The 20,109-nt window shown below is 29.0% G+C and overlaps 1 protein-coding gene across 1 annotated transcript in view; it reads right to left on the bottom strand.

Annotated features, from left to right (window-relative positions):
• LOC113370071 (diacylglycerol kinase eta-like) overlaps window positions 1-11,862 on the bottom strand; it is a 28,654-nt gene extending 16,792 nt beyond the window's left edge. The window contains 4 exon segments of the mRNA XM_026610731.1: window positions 5,885-6,080; window positions 9,729-9,782; window positions 9,784-9,869; window positions 11,785-11,862. Of these exon segments, the coding sequence (XP_026466516.1) occupies window positions 5,885-6,080; window positions 9,729-9,782; window positions 9,784-9,839 (306 nt within the window). The 5' untranslated portion in view covers window positions 9,840-9,869; window positions 11,785-11,862.
• Between the last annotated feature and the right edge of the window lie 8,247 nt (window positions 11,863-20,109).

Here is a 20,109-nt window from a genome sequence, read left to right as displayed (position 1 = left end):
CTCATTCCATTAGTAAGTTTGTTTCATGACAACTTGCATTAAAATCCTGCAAGTTTAATCATAACGCTCAAGTTAGTCTGTAATTGCAAATTACATTTTGATATCTTTTTGGGAGAATAATTTCAAAGTCTCGTTAATTTTGTATGCTATAAATGTTGTAGCAAAAGTTTTTGAAGAAAGTTCTAATGGAAGGTGCACTTTCGAATTCAGAATAAATCATAAAGGATTCTGAGGCCAATGGGCCAAGGGTAATAATAAATTTTATACAAGCATAAACATATATGTATATATATATATATATATATATATATGTGTGTGTGTGTGTGTGTGTGTGTACATGCACGTTGATAAAAATTAGAAAAAAGCATCGTGTTCAGAAATAAATTTGTTTTGATATTAATTATAATTTCATTGAGTTTAATGCTAAACTACTACTTGACATTTATTTTTTTCTTACTATTTTATGTTTGTGTGTTTTACTTTTTTCAGGTTTATCATTTTGCTTATAGAGTTCATTAAATTACTTTATTGAAAAGAAATCGAACATGGTCACGCAAAGTTCATAAGACAAATTAAATAATATACAAATTAAAATATTGTAATCTTGGTGATTAATTTCTAAAATAATATCAATGATCATAAGATTTATATGAAGTAGATGGTCGGGTAAATCTAAATTGATTATTTGAATGAATAAATAAATAAGAGAAAATATTAACAAAATTTTATGAATTGACAAAAAATGAAAAAATTTTTGGAAATACCAAAAGTAAATTTATAAAATCAAAATTAGGAACGAGGGCAGTAGGACTTATGATCTATTAAACCTAGGGCTAAAAATTACGCTTTAAGAAAATTTGTTTGAATGTTTCGATATCGTAAATTCATACAATCTCTAATAATCCATAATAAATTCTGAATATTATATATTGGATTTTCCGAGAAAACATGAAACGACTAGGAAAAAAATTGCGACAGTTATTATTGAGAAAAAAAGGAAAAGTGGATAAAAGGTAAAACTAGCGTTATATACAGGGTGTTCCAAAACTTACACGTTATATAGTGTTGGATTTAACTGTCCTGAAAAAAATAGATAAAACAATCATATCACGTTGTTTGGAAATTAAAGCTTTTGAGTGTAACCAAGAGGTTTGATAAAATTAGAAAAAAAATTCGGTTATTGTGATTAACTTTGTTCATTTAAACTTTGGAACTGAAATTTCTTAATAATAAAATCGTACTTTTGTGCGTAGTTATAGAATTCATTAAAACTCTCTTTCGATAATTCAGGTTGTTGGGTTATAATTTAACCCTTGTAGCTGTGGACTGTATTAAACACTGATTTGTTTGTATATTATGTATCTTGTTGCAGTTCTAATTACAATCACTGATTTGTTACTAAGTTATAATGAAATAAGATATATTTATTTTTATTGGTTATTTACATGTTGTTAAGCGGACTTTACATTTAGAAGTGAACAACTAGTTTTATTAAAACACTTCGCTACCCCCTCTACCAGGGGTAGCAACCATTCCGTGTAAAGCTTAATGCCCTGAAGTTTGTCACCTTCATGGCCAATATAATAAAACGAAAAGACGTCCGAACAAAAATAATCGAATATTTCACCATTTTACAAGACGTATTAAATGTGCTAGCTTTTAATGAAACTTGCCAACATACTTTAGTACATTTTTCTTAAAGAAAGGACTTTCAAAGTCAAACATTTAAATTCATAGTTCAACTAGAAGTCTTCTTTCTTCAGAATTTGGAGCAATTACTTTTTACTGTGATCCTAGAAATGTTATTTACGGTTACGGTTCTAAAATTCCAATAATCAAAATTAAAAAAATAACCGAAAAATGGTCAAAATTTCACCAAAGCCCTGGGTTGCACTAAAAAGCTCATAATATCCAAACAACGTAAGATAAATAATTTTTCACGCTACATTTTTTCAGAACAGTTATGGTCTAACGCCGCGGTTTCCAAACTATGGGGCGCGCTGTCTTTCTGTTGCAGAATACGATTATACATCCAAAATACTATTTTCGAAAATAAACCAAAATTTTTGAAATAATATAAAAAAATAAAGGAGAAATTAGTGTCTTTATACACGTTTTTACATAATATTGCATATTATGTAGTTAATATTTGTAGTCTAATATTGCAGTTGATTATTTAAGAACTAAAATTGTTGAAAAAACTAAAGGGTGCGCAACAATTTTTTCTGGGACACCCTGTATACACAAATATTTTACAATTCCTATTTCAAACCGAATTGAAACATCAAGAAAATAAACAGTTAGTAAATAAGATATCCCGGCACCACATATCCTTGTTCCAAAGGAACCTTATAAATAAACAAACAAAACACTAAGTCACAACACACCCAAGTATGCTCTACACGACCCTAAATAACGTACACGGATACATTATTTAGTAACATGTACAGCCAAAACACAACCATAAATATCGCCTCACCCCACCCTGTATAAACAAATATTTTACAATTCAAGTTCCAAACCGAATTCAAACATCAAGAAAACAATGCTAACAAATAAGATATCCTGGGCCCACATATCCTTGTTCCACAGGAACCTTATAAATAAACAAACAAAACACTAAGTCACAACACACCCAAGTATGCTCTACACCAGGCATCGGCAACCTACGGCACGCGTGCCAGGCTTGGCACGCGATGGGGTTTTGAATGGCACTCTATAAAGTAATGAGGAAAATCGGAAATATCGAGTGATTTTTAAATAAGAGAAAATGTTTAGTTATAATTAATTTTCTAACGTTGCTCGCTTTGAAGCTTATGTGCCTATATTTTCCTTCCTCATAAAACCAGATTTAATAGATCCATCAATAATACCGTTTGATTTGTTGACTTTCGAATGGATTAATGTTGATAATTTTGAAATGGAAATTATCGAACTAATATCTTCAGAATTATGGAAAACAAAATTGAAGGAATTACAAAAAAAAACTGAAAGATGACTCTATGGAAAAATCGACAGCCATATTATATTGTTAAATGACATTACCGGAAAAGATTTAATTATTTAAAGAAAATTGTATGCGCTTTCCTTTCAGCTTTTGGTTCCACATATCTCTGTGAACAAATTTTTTCTCACATGAAACATATTTTGAGTTCACAAAGAAATCGTTTAACAACTAAACATTCAGAATCTTGTGTGAAATTAAAAGTTACAAATTATACCCCGGATCTTAAAATGTTAAGGAAAAGGCACAAGGTTCGCATTAAAGTTGTTTAGTTTATATTCAGTGGCGGATTAAGCTTTCTGCCGCCCTAGGCCCTATCTGATCTTTTTAATAAACAATTTTTTACTTTTTTTTAATCAAACTATAATTTTATTCTAAATTACTTAAATACAACTTTTAACTTTCCGTAAAGTACTCGTAAATTATAGCAATCGCAAAAGATCGAAAATAAAATTTTTTGCATATTTTCACGTTTCAGATATTTCTGAACATTTTGGCATACCTTAAAAAAATTGATGTGTGTGTATGTATGTATGTTTCATTCTCATAGATAAGAAAGTTCTGATTAGTTTTTGGCTGAGACGGGTTTAGCCGTTTGGAAAATACAGAACAAAAGTGGAAAAATTGCAATTCAGTTTTTGAAAGAACCGAGAGGCTGGTTTCCAAATAATTCAAAAAAAATTACTTGTACTGAAGGAATGAATAATTACCTAAATTTTTGGGAAGCAGGTTTAACGGTCGACCAATCTTTTTTTTTGTAATTAGTAAAAGAGAGAAAAAATTCGTCAAAGTTTTAGCCCACAATTTTAAGTCGATTTTAAAAATTCAAAAACCATTCGAAAAATCTTGGTTGGAAATCGTATTCATTAATTTTTGGTAAAACACTGCCGGACAGATTAGGTTTGCGGGACGATCGGACGAGCCGGTTGTTTGAAATTAGCATAAAAAAGCAAAAATATTACGTTTTTGGAATAAAGCCAGAAACCGATTTTTAAAATTGAAAAAAGATTTCTGAAAGATATCAATTAGGAGTCAAAATATTTGACTATTTTAAAAATTCATCAAAGTTTGATAAAACTTCATAATCAAAATTTGTGTTAAAAGGCGCTTTTGTGATGTGATAAATCAAAATTTAATTTTCAAAACGCCTGAACTGATTTCACAAATTAAAAAGACATTGGACTAAACTCGATAAATAGAACCGAGATATTCAAAAATTTCGAGTTTTTTTTAAATCCTAAAGTAATTCAATTATTTGAAAATTTTAGATATTTTAATTTTCTCAAAATTTTGAAACAAGTGGACTTGCCGTTTCGGAAAACTAATCATTTCTTCATATCACTAAAATACCACGAACAAAATATTTTTTGAGTCATTCCAATCGGATGATCTGTACTCTCAAAACCTTCATGACTACTTTTGCACCTTCTGCGCTCTGTATCTCCAAAAATGCTAAACCTGCCTTTGGCATAAACAGTACGCCTCTCAGTCAAAGCCAAGTGAATATTTTTTTAATCATTCATGGTGATTGATCCTTGCAAAGGACAATTAAACTATCTAAGAAGTAAACTTTGAAAATTAAAAATCTTGGTACGGAATGATTCAAAATAATGAAGACAAAATTTGTAATAATTAATAATTTTTTTATAAAAAATCTAATAATTTGATGTCAATGATCATTTTTTATCACCAAGTGACACCTTTTTGGGTCACCAAAAACGCTGACCATGCTCTCGCAAAATTTTCGATAGTTCTTATTTCGTCATACAAGTAAAAAGTGTCTTGAATTATTCAAATAGGACGCTCCGTTTTTGAAAAATTGAGTTAGCACTTTTTTCACTCTTTGCTCCCTATTCCAAAATGGATGGAACTGTCTTTGCAAAAAACTAATCAGCACGTCTTCCCGAATGCCAATTGGCAAAAAATTGTAACCGCATAAACACATGCATACATCTATTTTTTCTAAGGCATGTCAAAATTTTCAGGAGAACTTGAAGCGTAGAGTTATATAAACAATTTTATTTATGATTTTTTAGGATTATTATAACTTAGCCTTCCTGAAGTTGAAAAAAAGCCAATTGGAGGAAGCATACCAAATTGTCAGATATTTTAGTTTAAGTTTTAATTTTATACTACAGGCATATTTAAAAAAATATATTTTCACATACAAAAAAAATGGCATAAATCAATTAACAACAATGAATATATTGTGTTAATTCGCCATTGTTTGATTTAATACCGAAAATAAAACTAGAAACAATCGAACAGTTTTTAAAGCGTTTTAATTATAAGATTCACCTGAACAAAATTACATAAAAACGAACGGTTTTTCAATATTTCTTCAAAAAATCTTATCAGTTTGATAATTATTATATTAAATATGATACATCAAGAAAATATCAATGCGGCACCCACGAATAATAAATTTGATTAGAAAACGCATTACGTTCTATTTCATCGAAAATGATCTCTAAATTTACAAAAAAAAATTTCAGGATCTATCCTTAAAATGAATTGTAGTGTCATTTCATCGAGTTTAAAATATTTACGTTTTGAAAAACTTGCCGCCCCCTAAATTATGCCACCCCAGGCCCGGGCCTAACGGGCCTATGGGGTAATCCAGCACTGTTTATATTAGAAATTCATGTTATTTGTTAATAAAAATGTTTAAAAGATAAATTTGGTTATAATTCTTCTCCCCTAGAACCTAACTATATATTTCAAAATTAAGGTGGCACTCTAAATCATATTGGTAGAGTGGCTTGGCACACTACAGTTAAAAGCTTGCCGACCCCTGCTCTACACGACCCTAAATAACGTACACGAATACATTATTTAGTACCATGTACACCCCAAGCACAACCATAAATATCTCCTCACCCCATCCTTGTCCTCTATAATGTCCTTCCCGACGCTGGCGAGCGTGGTCCATTTGCAGTTGCTGACCGCCTTGGCGGCGCACCTCTTGTGCACTTTGCATTTGCAGACCTCGCAGGAGAGACCGTGCGACGTGACGCCCGAGAGAGCGTCGCGGCACACGTTGCAGTAAGTCGGACGAGCGTGAGACGTCGCATACCTAGAACAGGAATGACAATGATTTATTTATTGGTCAGGGGAATGGAATCCTATTCGAAAACTACTGAGGTTGAAGAATTACCCCTATCTTACGATACCCAGGACCATCAGTTCCTACATTTATATATAAATCTATTACCGCTTCATCGTTATTTGCTATTAACCTATTATATATAATAATATGCACCCTACGTATCTTTTCACCCCTTACAATCCTTACATTCTACTATTTACACGCTATATTTTATTCTTATCTATTATCTATCGCCCACACCGGGATTTGAACCCGGGACCACCGCGTGGCAGTGGAGCGCCTTGACCACTACTCTATTGGGTCAAGTTTGTTTTTGATAAATTTATGAAATAAACATTACAAAAACCATGTAATTTTTAATGCTATTATAAATATATAATTTATAATTTATTATTATATAAATGTGTATAATGGTCGACACTAATAAATGTGTGCATCACGAGTAATATAGTAATTACTAATAAACATTATTCAAAACTGTTATATAATGTATTTATTTTTACTTAAATGCCATCTTGTACAGTAGCAAATAAATTTTACTTCAATCGCATGTGAACTAGGGTTTATACAAAAACCGACATTTCAGAAAACCGGTTTTCGAATTTCAATTTTACTAAAAAACCGATTTTAACCGGTTTTCGAATTTTATATAGAAAATAAATTTTTGCTCGAATATTTTGTAATTAATCCGCAATTTTAGTGTAATTTAGAGCAGTATTTAACTGAATTTATTTAATGTTCAATTTTATAGATAGTAAACAAAATTATTTTAATTTTAATTAGTAGAACTAAAAAATAATAGTATATCTTGATTAAATAACATTTAAACGAAAATAATTATTCGTTATTCATGCATGATTTTCACATATAAGAATGAAAATATTTTTATGATAGTGAAAGGAAAGTTTTCGAATGAATTAATTAAAAATAAATTAAAAAAAAAATAGATACATGTTGATACAAACTTGTTATTATCAAGTTTACTTTTAAAAAAATTAGCTAAACTCGAGTATTGTCTGTTCCGAGCAATTATAATTAATTAATTTTAAACATTCTAATTATTTTTGTGTTCTAGAATATGATTTCAAGAAACTGAGAACATCTATCGAATTGCTACTTAGACGTGTCCTTTGTTTACTCACAAAAATTCCTGAAATAGAAAATTCTCTTATACTTGCGACCAAATTATACTTAATTGTTATTAAAGCCTCATATAATAATTCTAAGTTTTTTGTTCTTTAATTTGTGGCTTCTAGGGTTTAAAACTCTTTTTTTAAATTGAGTAGAGAAAGTTACTTCTTCAAGAAGAAATCACACTGATTTAAATTAATACATACACTGGTATAAAAATCTAAATTAACATATATAAAATCTTTCTGGGAACCATTGCAGACTGATAAGATATCAAATGCTATTGAACCGATATGATTTCAAGAATAAAAACGCTTTCATCTATCTTTTATATTTGGTTATGTTTGTCATTTTCCATTTATACAGTGAAAACCTACTTTTTTCAATAAAAAACCGGTTTTCTAATTCCATAATTTTCGCCAAAAAACCGGTTTTTAAAAACCGGTTTTTGAAAACATACAAACCCTAGTGTAAACCTTACGCGCACTCTTTTTTGAAGTTTAAACTTTTCAAAAAAGTTAGAATTTTTCAAAAATTTCAAAATTCTCAAAAATCTAATTTTTTTAAATATTTCAAAAAATTTTAAAGCTTTTTTGAAAATGTTAATTGTCTTGCACCACTAGTTATTTTATCAAAAGCTCATCAAAGTATGCCCAATGACGTTAAATTTTTCAATCAATCGATAGTTTGAATCGCTCACATCGCGACAGGTGAATAATTTAGTATATTATAGCACAAATTACTCGTCAAATATGGAAATAATATTTTTCCTTGTCAATTTGAATGTTATCTATGACGTCGCTCTATATTATCCGAAAAACATGCTTTGTATTATCTAAATATACATTTCCCATTAGGGTTTTGGATATATTATTTACACAAATAATAACAGAAACACAGAAATAATTGTCCGCTTCATTATGTGTCTCGTATAAACATAATCGATCGATTATTATGAACACATGAATAATTATTGTGGACATTTTACATTTGTATTTTAAGGATTTAATTATGTAAAACAAATAATTCATTACTGTTTTTTTAATTTGTTATATGTATTACAAATAATTTAATTGAACTATTAGAAAATTATTTATGAAAAAAAAAAATATTTTTTATTATTTGATATACTCATATATATGAATAAAAACAAAATAACTTTTGAATAGGCGTGCCAAAACTTTTTAAAAAAGAAAGTAAAATTGGATTGGAAAATATTATATGAATAGATAATTTTATTGTTGTTCTCTAAACTAGATTCTAATTTCCTTTTCCCAAAACAAACATAAAATCTCAAAATACATTTCTGATCCCATCAACAATTTTATATTAGCACAAAAAAATGTATTATAAAATCCGTTCATACAAACTTTTCGATCAAAACTCAAACTTTTCTATTCGAGCATTTTTATTCTCAGAAGGCGAAAACAACAGGAAGTTATTCAAACTTTTTTCATAAAACTTAAATCTTTCTAATACCGTACTAACGCTTAAATATTATATCTGCGCAGTAAATCTTTATTGCATTTCATATGAGCTTTTAATCCATTATTAACAAATCTTTTCTACTTTCGAAAAAAAAAGTTATAAGAAACTAATAGGTGCTGATTACTAAGAATATTGTTGGTTCAGAAAGTAAAAACAAAGAACATCTCGCAAATTGATAGTAATTATTTAATAAATACCTACCAAGTACATAACTAATAAATTAATAATTATTCTAATAAATTCGTAGATCTCATGAAAAACAACTAACAAGGAAACGCCTAATTTCAAACAGACAATAGTAAAATTTGGAGCTGAATTCCCACTCTAACATTTATTAACTCAAATAACCCACATACTAGTACATGTTTCGCAATTATTTAAGCAATTACAACTTCTAAACAATTGCAATTAAAACACAAACTCAAGTAGGAAACTGCAAATACTCTAAATAAATTAACAAGCAAATACTCGACTATAGTGATCTTGTGAAGAAAATTAGATCCCAACTAGGAAGGGAAATTAGACTTCTCACATATAGCCTTCAAATTCATAATGCCATGTTCATCAGATTTATTAGAGGCTAATTATATAATACAAATCTAGTTTTTAATCTTTTAGTGGAATTGGCGCATTGTTAATGAAGTTTCTATAAAGCTCAAGAATAAAGCCGCTTATAAAAGTCAGAACCTACTTCTAGGAAAATGAATATTTTTAACTAATGAAATGTAAATAGATTGTTTTTGCATTTTGGTATTGCCTTCTGCATATTTATATATCTTCATGATGAATATATGTATTTTTATTCGATTTTAAATTATTTTTTCATGATTGATTGTTAAACTGTACGGATCAATTTATCAAAGTTAAGCCATTTACTCTGATCGTCGTGTAATTCTGACACATAGGATTCCATAGGATTAGTCCTGAACATTTGAATGATATTACATTTCCTTTGATTAATGATGTGGATGAAAATAATTTAAAATCATTACTCACCAGTGGTGATCTCCTGATAAAAAATCGTGGACTCCTTGTTCATAGTAGAGGCGATGGAGGCGGCTTCAAGGCGGACAGCCAGTCCTCCATTTCTGGTCGTGTTTCCGCCATAAGTACTAAAGATCGATTCGGTGTTATCACCTGAAAAAGAATAAATTGTTGCATGAAAAAAGATATGGAAAGTTGCATTTTTTCATATGGAAAGGAACATGGATTTGTTGTAAAAGAGCTCAATAAAATCGATGAACATTTGCCATTGGATAAACTTTCCCAAAGTTGATAGTATTGTAGGAAAGAGCATAATATTCAGATTTCACTCTTTTATTTCTTTCACTAAAAATGGCTTTATATGAACAAGTAATAAAATACATGTTATACGTAATAGGGGGTCAAAGAACTGTGTAATAAATTTTCTATTACTTACAAAATCGTAAACCGTAAAATTATATATATCTTTTTATTTTATTCACGATTATATTCACAATTGGCCAGTTAAGGACATTTAGTAAATTTGTGAAATTTACAATTATTAGCCGTGAAAGGACATTATATATTATAGTGACATGTTGAAAAAACAAGTCAATAGTTGTTTTTCCATTCATTGTGAATAATATTAACAATATTTTAATGATAATAATATAAAACTTTTCTTGAAAATATTTTTTTATAAATAATAGCTAAGTCATAAGAAGAAATTATATAAAAAATAAGATATTTATTTTCAATAATTTTCAATATGGAAATAACGTGTTTAAGTGACTTATATTGCTTATTATTTTAAACCCATAAATATCAAACAGAAACTACTTTATTCTTTAGCTTTTATATTATGTCAATTATAATGATTTATAATCATTGTTTGCAGAAGAAATAATGATGAAAAGGTGTATCAAATCAATTTTCAATTTCCAACTATATATGTTTTCTTGTGTTTAAAGCCACAAATATATTTTATATATATATATATATATATATATATATATATATATATATATATACACACACATATATATATATATATATATATATATAATAAATTATAGATATTATCAATAAAAATATGCTTCATATTGAATATTGTTATTATTAGGATTTTAATAATTGATTATTTATCAGTAATATTTTGACTCAATCCCCTATAAAACTTATTAAAAATTATACTTGACCAGTTAATTATTAATTAATTCATTTAACACAATTAAAAATTCACTTTAAAACCAAATATCAAATGAAATTACTTAGTTGTTGGCAATATGAAATTACTTCTTGTATTAGGTTCTTAACAATGTAAAAATTTATATAAGAATATTTAAAGAAATTAATAAAAATAATAAATAAAATGACTATGATGAAAATTAATTTATTATTTAATAAATTCAGATTTAATAGAACCAGTTCTATTTTAGATAACAAATCTAATGAATATGTTTTTTTTAATTAAATTTTGAAAATTCATTATATTCATATTTTGATCAATCCTTTATAATATTCATTAGAAATCACATTTGGAAAGTAGGTATATATTAGTTAATAATTTAATATAGCATACCTATATATCATCTTATTTTAATACCAATTATCCGATAAAATTAAATTACATCGTTAGAAAGTACGAAACCATTCAAATTAATTTTTACATTTAAATTAAAAAAATATTTGTGACGAATAATTACAAAATAAATTAATGTCACATTATGACTGAATAAATATTTTGTCATATGAATATATACCATAAGATAGACAATTTATTATACTAATGCAACTTTTAACATTTCCAAGATAAAAAAGCGATGTCCAAGAGCGAATATAAAAAACCAAAAGCACAAAACAAAGTTATTTATTATCCCAGGGGGTATAAATGGCCGTAAACATTTACTTCATCATCGAACGCATTCCATTTAAGTATCCAACATAAAAATTCTTTATATGTCATTTCCACCATTATCTGCAATGAGGGAAATAAAAACGCGACACGTATTTCTTTTAGTTCGCGTTTATGAGAAGAAATTTACAGAGAAAGTCGGATACGGATGTTATATAGGTAAAAAGTTCTTACTTGGAAACTGTGGTTCACGTTTTTAGTACTGCATTCCGCCACACATAGGTTTGCGAGCTCGATTTCATCGAATAAGACACTCTGGAAGAGAAAGAACATATGTTAGCATATTAAATTTACTAATTTATTAGAAAAAAAAATAGTGCTGCATAGCACAATAAGGTACAAGCCTTAAAGGAAATTTTTGGAACTCAATACGTGTAAATTTTAGATCTGGTTCCAAATTTCAGATCTTGGTCTAAATTTTAGATCTGAACAAGTTTAATTCTAACTTAAAAACATTTGACCAAAACTGTAAATTTGCAGTTAAATAATCTGATTACAGTTTATAAACAGGTTCATGGATTCCAAACCTCTTTACAATATGCGGTTTCAGAGTACCTCAAGCTTTAAACTTAAGCTCTAGAGAATTTATAGCACTTTGCTGAAGTAATAGGAGATCAAAGTAAAACTAGATTTGCGGACGATCCCACATGAAAGTCGATCTTAACGCAATTTAAAATGGTTGAACCTTCCAAACAGTGTTAAGAAATTCAATTATAAACAGCTTCTATAAAATCAAAAACTAAATTCATAAAATCAGAAACATATTGTGCTTGCAACGGGAGCAGTAGATATAAATGTAAATGCACTGGGATATAGTCCTAGATATTCGATGAATCTCTTCGTTAGAAATAATAATATATTCAAAATAGAGTGCTGAAGTAAAGTTCAGGATTTTCTTTGACTACAGAAAAGTGAAGTTAAATGACCTAGATAAAAGAAAAATGTTTGTAAAAAATATAATATTAATAATAATAGTAGAAAACGCGATTCAAAATAGGTACAATTTTCATTGTTTTTTAAAACTATTTATTCTCAGGTAAATAGCTTAGTTGTTCATAGTTAAATATACGCAATCGTTCAATTAAAATACATCATCATAATGAAGTATTTATTCATAATTACTATTTATTTATATTTACCATTTATTTATATTTCAAACATCATTAGCACAAAACTTTTAATGAATGTATTCTGTGGTTGAACACGAAAACTTCTGATTATTTGTGTTAAATAGTCATTAATTAAAACTTACACCGCAATATATAGTATTTAATTAAACACATGATAAATTTTAGTTCCTCTTGAAGTTCATTGGAGTTTAATGCTCATACGTTTATTAGCTTTCCAAATATTAATAAATCTAGGCAAAGCAGTTTATGTGTTTGATTGTCTGTAATATTAAATATGTGTATTCTGCATATTGGGTAGCTTTGTTCAAATCCCATAGTCTTTTGATCTCAAAGAGAACGAATGAAGTTCATTATTACTAGATCTGGTAAACAGAAAAACTTTTGTATTATAAAAATATTTGGAATCCTCATAACGTACATAATATTCATATACAGATATGTAATACTAATAATAATAAAAAAAACTTTAATTAAACCTCAAGTATACAACGATCTAAGGTAGATCAATGAGCTTTTTCAAGTCCTAAAATATATTGATAAAAATATTACAATAATTTTTGTAGTACAATGTCACCATGAAAAAAAACCTGAAAAGAATTTCTTCAGCCCCAAAATCAGAAGACAGGATTCCATTCAGGGCTCCAAATGGATAAAGAATGAGGATTATTTATACACAGAGTTTATAAACTCTGAAAATTATTTATTTAAGGAGTTTGAAGAATTAATTGATTAATGTAATTTTTATCCGAATCAGACATATTGGTTTTAAATGAAAATTCTGACTAATTCATAGAAAATCAAGATTTATTATTAATATCACATTAGAATTTGTGGCCTTTTGCCAAGATAATATAAGTTCAAAGTAAAACAAAGTAAAGTAAAATAAACAGCTCATACAAGAACATAATATCATAAAATTGATATTTGTTGTTACATGTACTTCATAACTAACGGATCAACTATCAGCAAGTTATCAAAAATATTTACCTAAGAACGATAATGTATTATGGAAAAAAATATATATTCATATTATATTGTTTTTAATCAAATCACATACGAAATAATAATTTAACTTGCATTAGTAAAAACTTGAAAAAGCAGCAGTGGCAAAAAATATTGCAAGTTTTTCTAAGCGATTACTACAAGCCTGGATTAATTTCTGCAATTTTCAGAAAACAACATTCATAAAAATTTATATACAAAAAATTTTATCCACAAAAGAGAATCCAATTCCATACGTAGATATTCAGAATATGACGCAAATCCATCAGTTGTTTCCCGAAACAATATTATTTTTTTGTGACAATGTTTTCGAATGGCAAATAGAACATTTATACGCAATGGCCTCCACAGTTCCATTTTCAATTTGAATTTCACGATTTCCATTGCTATAAAAAATAGTTTTAAACGTTTATAAAAAAAGTTTCCCATCATATGCAGACGTTAATTAAACTCATGCTATCGACGATCTGATGAAAAAAAACGCACAGAGTCATTAAAACTTGCCAGTTCAGTCACATGCAGAAACTGAGTAAAATTAATTTTAATCTTTCAAAATTTCATGCAGAAATAAATGAAATATATAATTATATTCCAATTTTCAATATATTATCATGAATAAATACCATTAAAAGATGATATAATAATTAGGGTTCTATTTCAAATTTTACATTATCCTGTATTATTCGTGTCAAATAAATATACTTACACTGAATAAATTGAAAACAAATGAAAATATGTCAGCTTTATTTTGGCGAAAGTTAAAGCTTTTCGTTCAATGTCAAAGAAAGGAGACATGTTAAAAACTGATGGATAAGATTTGGCTTAGATCCAATGGAAGTTTTCCAAGTAGGATAAGGAAATCAACATATATAATACATTGTCTGTAAAATTATCTAGTTATTAATTGTCAACTCAACCCCAAAGGATCTGATATTATAGTTATATAAATTTCGGTAGATAATATAATAATGATGTCCACTTTCATGACATTCTTGAGAGGAGTTCGTGTAATAGATAGACCTTAATTTAATAGCATACTGAGGCCAAGTACCTGTCAGATCCATTAAATTTAATAATACATGGGTATGTAAATAGAAACTAGGTATAAGTGGCATTTTCCCTTCAGATATAGTACCCAAACTTCCCAATTTGTATAAGTGCTTGATCAATAAGAATATGGATTTAGCAACATTCCAAATAATGATGATAAAATTTAAGATATTTTTACACGGACCTATTGTTCCAAATTTGATCAAATTTTAATAATTTTAACACTTTTTGTGGGTTCCTAGTATTTTAGAATGTTCGTTAAAATTAACATCAGAACTCCATAGAAAAAAAAATTAATTCCTAGGAAAGAGCCAGACCAAAAGCTAATCAGTATGAGTCCCAACTAATACTTTGCAAAAAAAAAATCAATTTCGGTTTAAGATTTTGCACTTTTTTTCTAATTCTAAAGATGCTGCTCAATTAGCATGAAGATTTTTCCAACATTAAAATTGTTGAAATCGGTTCTGCATCTTTTCAGAAAACATTGACCAAATGTCATACTTTGCTTCAAACAGATACACCAATTTCGATTTCAAACGATTCAGAATGATTTAAAACTTTGACAGCATTCTAGCAAATCGGATTTTTTGGAATTGATACACTCGCCTTCGGGAATTTAAATGCAATCTCTGTATAAAATACTTATCAAATAAGTTTTCTAATGCTTTTGAATTTCTAAGTTATATATTTTACAGCAGGGCTCGCCCGTAGGTGAGCGGTTAAGAGCGACGGGACTTGTTTCAGAGGTCCCGGGTTCGATACCCACTTCGAGCAGCCTGTTGTCAGGCAGCGGTGACAATGATTTTCACTTGAAAATATAGATAGCAATATGTTTCCAAATGAAAATAGCCTTTGCCCGGCATTGCTGCACCAATAAAATGTCAGCCCTATTAGATTAATTCTAATAACAAAAATCATCAAATAAGGATGGATTAACCATTGGGTTACTATCTTAAAATAAATACGAAGTAAGTAGAAGTTTCAACCCAACAGCTCACAGGACGTAAGGTTCTGATTGCTGTTCAAAAACTAAAAAAAAAAAAAATATTTCACAGTAGACATAAATATAGGCAATGATGTTGTCTTTCATGGAATTCTGAGAAATGATAGACCCTAATTTAATATTTGCATACAAGGACAAAGTACCTGCCGGATTCACCAAGTTTAGTAACTCGAAGGTAAATAGATGAAATTATGAACACAAATAGAACTTCTTAATAACAACTTCTGATCCTCTCAAAAATGCCTCAATATGATGCTACGACAAAATGAAATATTGACTGAACAGAAATTAGAAGTGACAGTGATAATTTCTACTTGTTAACATAAAATAGCAGATATTTTGTTGGCATTTTGTAAGGATTTTGGTTCATATATCTAACATTAGCACTGCACCATAGTAGTAAAATCGGTTTATGCCTAACTATATATTCTACATCCAATCGAAATTTGAATCTGCCAAACATCCATTGATGACAAAATTATGTCCATTATTACCCCGGTGCACCCTACAATTTGAGTGCATTGCAACGGAAGTAGGACGATTATTATTAAGTGAGGGACGTCGAGCGAGAGATCGCAAAATGCGAAGAGTTATCTCTGTGACGCAAGGGAATTTCAGGACAAACAATAGGACTTGATGATCTCATACTGACGCAGACAGAGACACAGGGCAATGTTTGGCCCCGAGTTCCATCACTTTTCAAACGGTTCCGATGTCAACAACTAAACTAAACGATGTTTGCACAAAAGTTTAAAGATTTGTGAAACTTTGTTATGTGAAAATTTTATTCATTCATTCAATCGGTGTAGAAATGGTCACAGGACTGATGATCTACATTTTACTTAATGTAGAGAATCAAGATTTCTAACTAAGATCATATTACTTCTAAATGTGATCTTGTTTATTGATATAATATACAATTTATATTAACATGATTAATAATATATAAAGTAATAATGACTAATTTTGGAACCCATGACAAAAAAGCTATATGCAAACGAATCAACGAACGCATGCTTCCAAAACCACAAAACATGATCATTGCTGACTGCCAATGTTGAAAAAATATTGGATGCACATTACTAGAAATACATAATAATAAAGGTTAGCAAAGATATAAAATATATTAATAAAAAATAAAAACTATTAATGAAATAATAAAAGAAAGAAGTATCAACACCACAAATATTACCAAGTCACCCAACAAATAAAGAAAAGAATTGAGTGAGGAATCTCCTACTCGAAGGCCTTAAATAAAATGTCAACTAGTGGGGCGGATGGCATCGTGCTTTAACGCAAATTGCTGGAACTTCCCGTACCAAAAAATATTTTTTTTAAAAAAAGATTAACATTTTTGAAAAAAAATACTCTGAAAAAATTAGATTTTTGTAAAACTATAAATTTTTGACAAAAATTCTGAACTTTTTTCCAAAGCAATTGTACTGCTTTAACTGCATAGAGACGAAATTTCGAAGCGCCGCGCGGGCGTCTAACGGATAAACATTGGTACGGAACCCACAGGAATGTAAACAAAATGTATATTTATTGTTAAAATCTCTATAAAATATCTGATAATTTGATGTGCATATGTCTAATGATCATTTTTAACCGCCAGATGGCATTTTTTTTACTATTTTTACTAGATCTCCGAAACCGCTGGACCTGCTTTCATGAAAATTTGATCAGTTCTTTATCTTGTTAATACAAGTAAAATGTTTTTTGAATTATTCAAATCGGATGCTCCGCTCTCTTAAAAACTGAGCTACCGTTTTTGGCACTTTTTGCCTCATATCTTCAGAACGGCTAAACCTGCCTTCGTCAAAAAATAATCAGCACGTCTCCTTGTCAATGCGAATCGAATGTTTTTTGAATGATTCAAATCGCTTCATCCGTGTTCCCGAAATCGTCGACGAAAATTTGTATCCGAACACACACACACACGAACACACACACATACATCAATTTTTTCTAAGGTATGCCAAAATTTTCAGAAACCTCTGAAGCGTGAAGATATATAAAAATTTTCATTTTCGATTTTTTTTCGATTACTGTAACTTGCCCTGCGGGAAGTTGAAAAATAAAAAAAGGGATAACTCATTGGAGATAAACTTTTTCAATGCATTTACAACCAGCATGTTGTTTTAAACTGTATTATTTTGATCGGCAATAATTAAATGCAAAAAATAGGGGCGATTGGCGTGAATGAAATGAATAGACAAATTTCTCGCCGGCAATTAAAGTTCTATTGAACCCAACAACTTACATAGTCATAAAAATTCTCTCTAATTGAGTCATTTTCCCCATTTTCCCCATTTCTTGTATCAATCCGCAACTTTAACGATCTTTGTCTCTCGGCAACTGAGCCCGTCAGTTGGGATGTTTGTTCTTGCGTTGATTGCTTGTGTACGAAATGTGAAACGCTTTTCGGGAAAACACGAGTTACTCGTACCCACATGAGTCGATGTGCGGATTATAAATGAGCTCCAGCCGAGCCGACGGCTACAGTCTTAATATGTGAAAACGCCCGTGAACCGGAAAGTTGAGAAAATATACACCTATAGTAAGTGAAAAGTAAATGAAAAATTATATAGTACGAGGTGTGATAAAAAAAATATGATGAGTGTTTCGAGTTTGCCAGACGACGTTCGTTAGATAAGCGATTTAGTGTTGTTGTATCTCTGCTGAAACAACAAAGTGCATCATGCTTTTTATCTAACTAGGTGTACAATGGACTTGAATCTGTGAACGTATATGTACCAGCACAATAACAATAAAACTTTATAAACCATTGTATGCTGCCTGCAGAACTTGAAAAGCTCACTTTATTTATTATATAAATTCGCAACGGTTCATATAACCCATAGTAAAAGATTTACTATTACAAGATTTGCACTTCTTGTACTGTATATTAGGTTGGCAACTAAGTAAGTGCGGATTTTTGTTAGAAAACCAAAGACACTTTGTTCATTGAACTAAATAACGTTATTCTGTATTGTATTGTCTATTTAGTATCTAAATTTTAGATCAATGACTTTTTGTCATCTTTTAAGCAGAATCATCATCCCACCTTCATAAAACTTCTGGTTTTTATTTAAAATTTTAAAATTGGGTCGTGTACTATTTGAGACCATCATAATCATTAAATTGTTTACCATTCAAGATCGAAACAAAAAGTAATCAGAAGGTTCAAGATCAGGGCTGTATGGTGGATATGGTAAAACATCCAACTAAGCTCCAATAACATTTAACGAGTGATGCCAGTAATGAAAAAATCAGTGTTTCGATTTGTCAAGTTAGCCCATAACAGCTCATAATTTTTTGTGGGCTTAAGATGGCTTTTCACTTGTAGAAATAAAAAAGTAAAATATGATAAAAAAATCGATTTGATTTTCCATCTTTCAATAAACGCCAAACGGAAAATACTAAATGATACTAAAATTGCATACTAAACATTATGAAATTGCTGTCGGTACTACGACAGCAAACAAAAAAATTCAATTAAAGCTGTTTGAGTTGAAAACCGCACTTATTTAGTTGCCAATTTAATAAAATTTATTATATTTTATTAATATTGTTCAAGTATGCATTACAGTTATATTTACGTATAACAGTATTTATATAACTCGTTGAGGAAAGCTTCAATTAAGACATAAACTTCAGCCGAAGCGCCAATACCAAAATTGAAAGAAATATACAATACCATAGAAAATCATAGAAATTTTAAATAAAATAACCTAATAAATAATACAACTATATCACAATTATATTTCAAACTTAACTTGATATTATTAAAAAAATATTTTAAAATATTTTAAATAAATTTTATTATTAACAATAAATTAGTATTATGCTGTTGCCAATTTCTTAATGTATAATTAGAGACATACATATTAATTTAACAAAATTTAGATGGCTTGAAATATAAATGTATTTAATGCATCTAATTTCTAAAATTTCAGTATTCACGTCATATAGAAAATTAAATAAATGAATCAAAAGGTGTTTGAAATATTAATTTCAGTCCCTTATTCCCCTGTGACATAGAAATGCGATGATGAAGAGAATATGTACTTCACGAAAAAGACTTCTCACGTAAAATGTAACATCATCTGATTACACGCCTTATCTGAAGATCTACTTTAATTTTCTAAAATCATTCCTTATGTACCAAGTGCCTACCTACACACTTCAAAGTCAAGGTAATTCGAAGAAAAAATATTGAAAATTTTAGGAGCTTTTGAAGGAAGATGTAAATGTTCAAACAAAATCAAGTAGGTGGTTAAAAATTATGTAAATAAACTTCATACTGTAACT

The sequence above is a fragment of the Ctenocephalides felis genome, unplaced genomic scaffold (assembly GCF_003426905.1).
Source record: "Ctenocephalides felis isolate EL2017-DRISC unplaced genomic scaffold, ASM342690v1 CF-g0.4_SCAFFOLD_01492, whole genome shotgun sequence".
NCBI lineage: Eukaryota > Metazoa > Arthropoda > Insecta > Siphonaptera > Pulicidae > Ctenocephalides > Ctenocephalides felis.
Note: the sequence above shows the minus strand (reverse complement) of the source record. Positions and strands in the feature narration are given on the sequence as shown.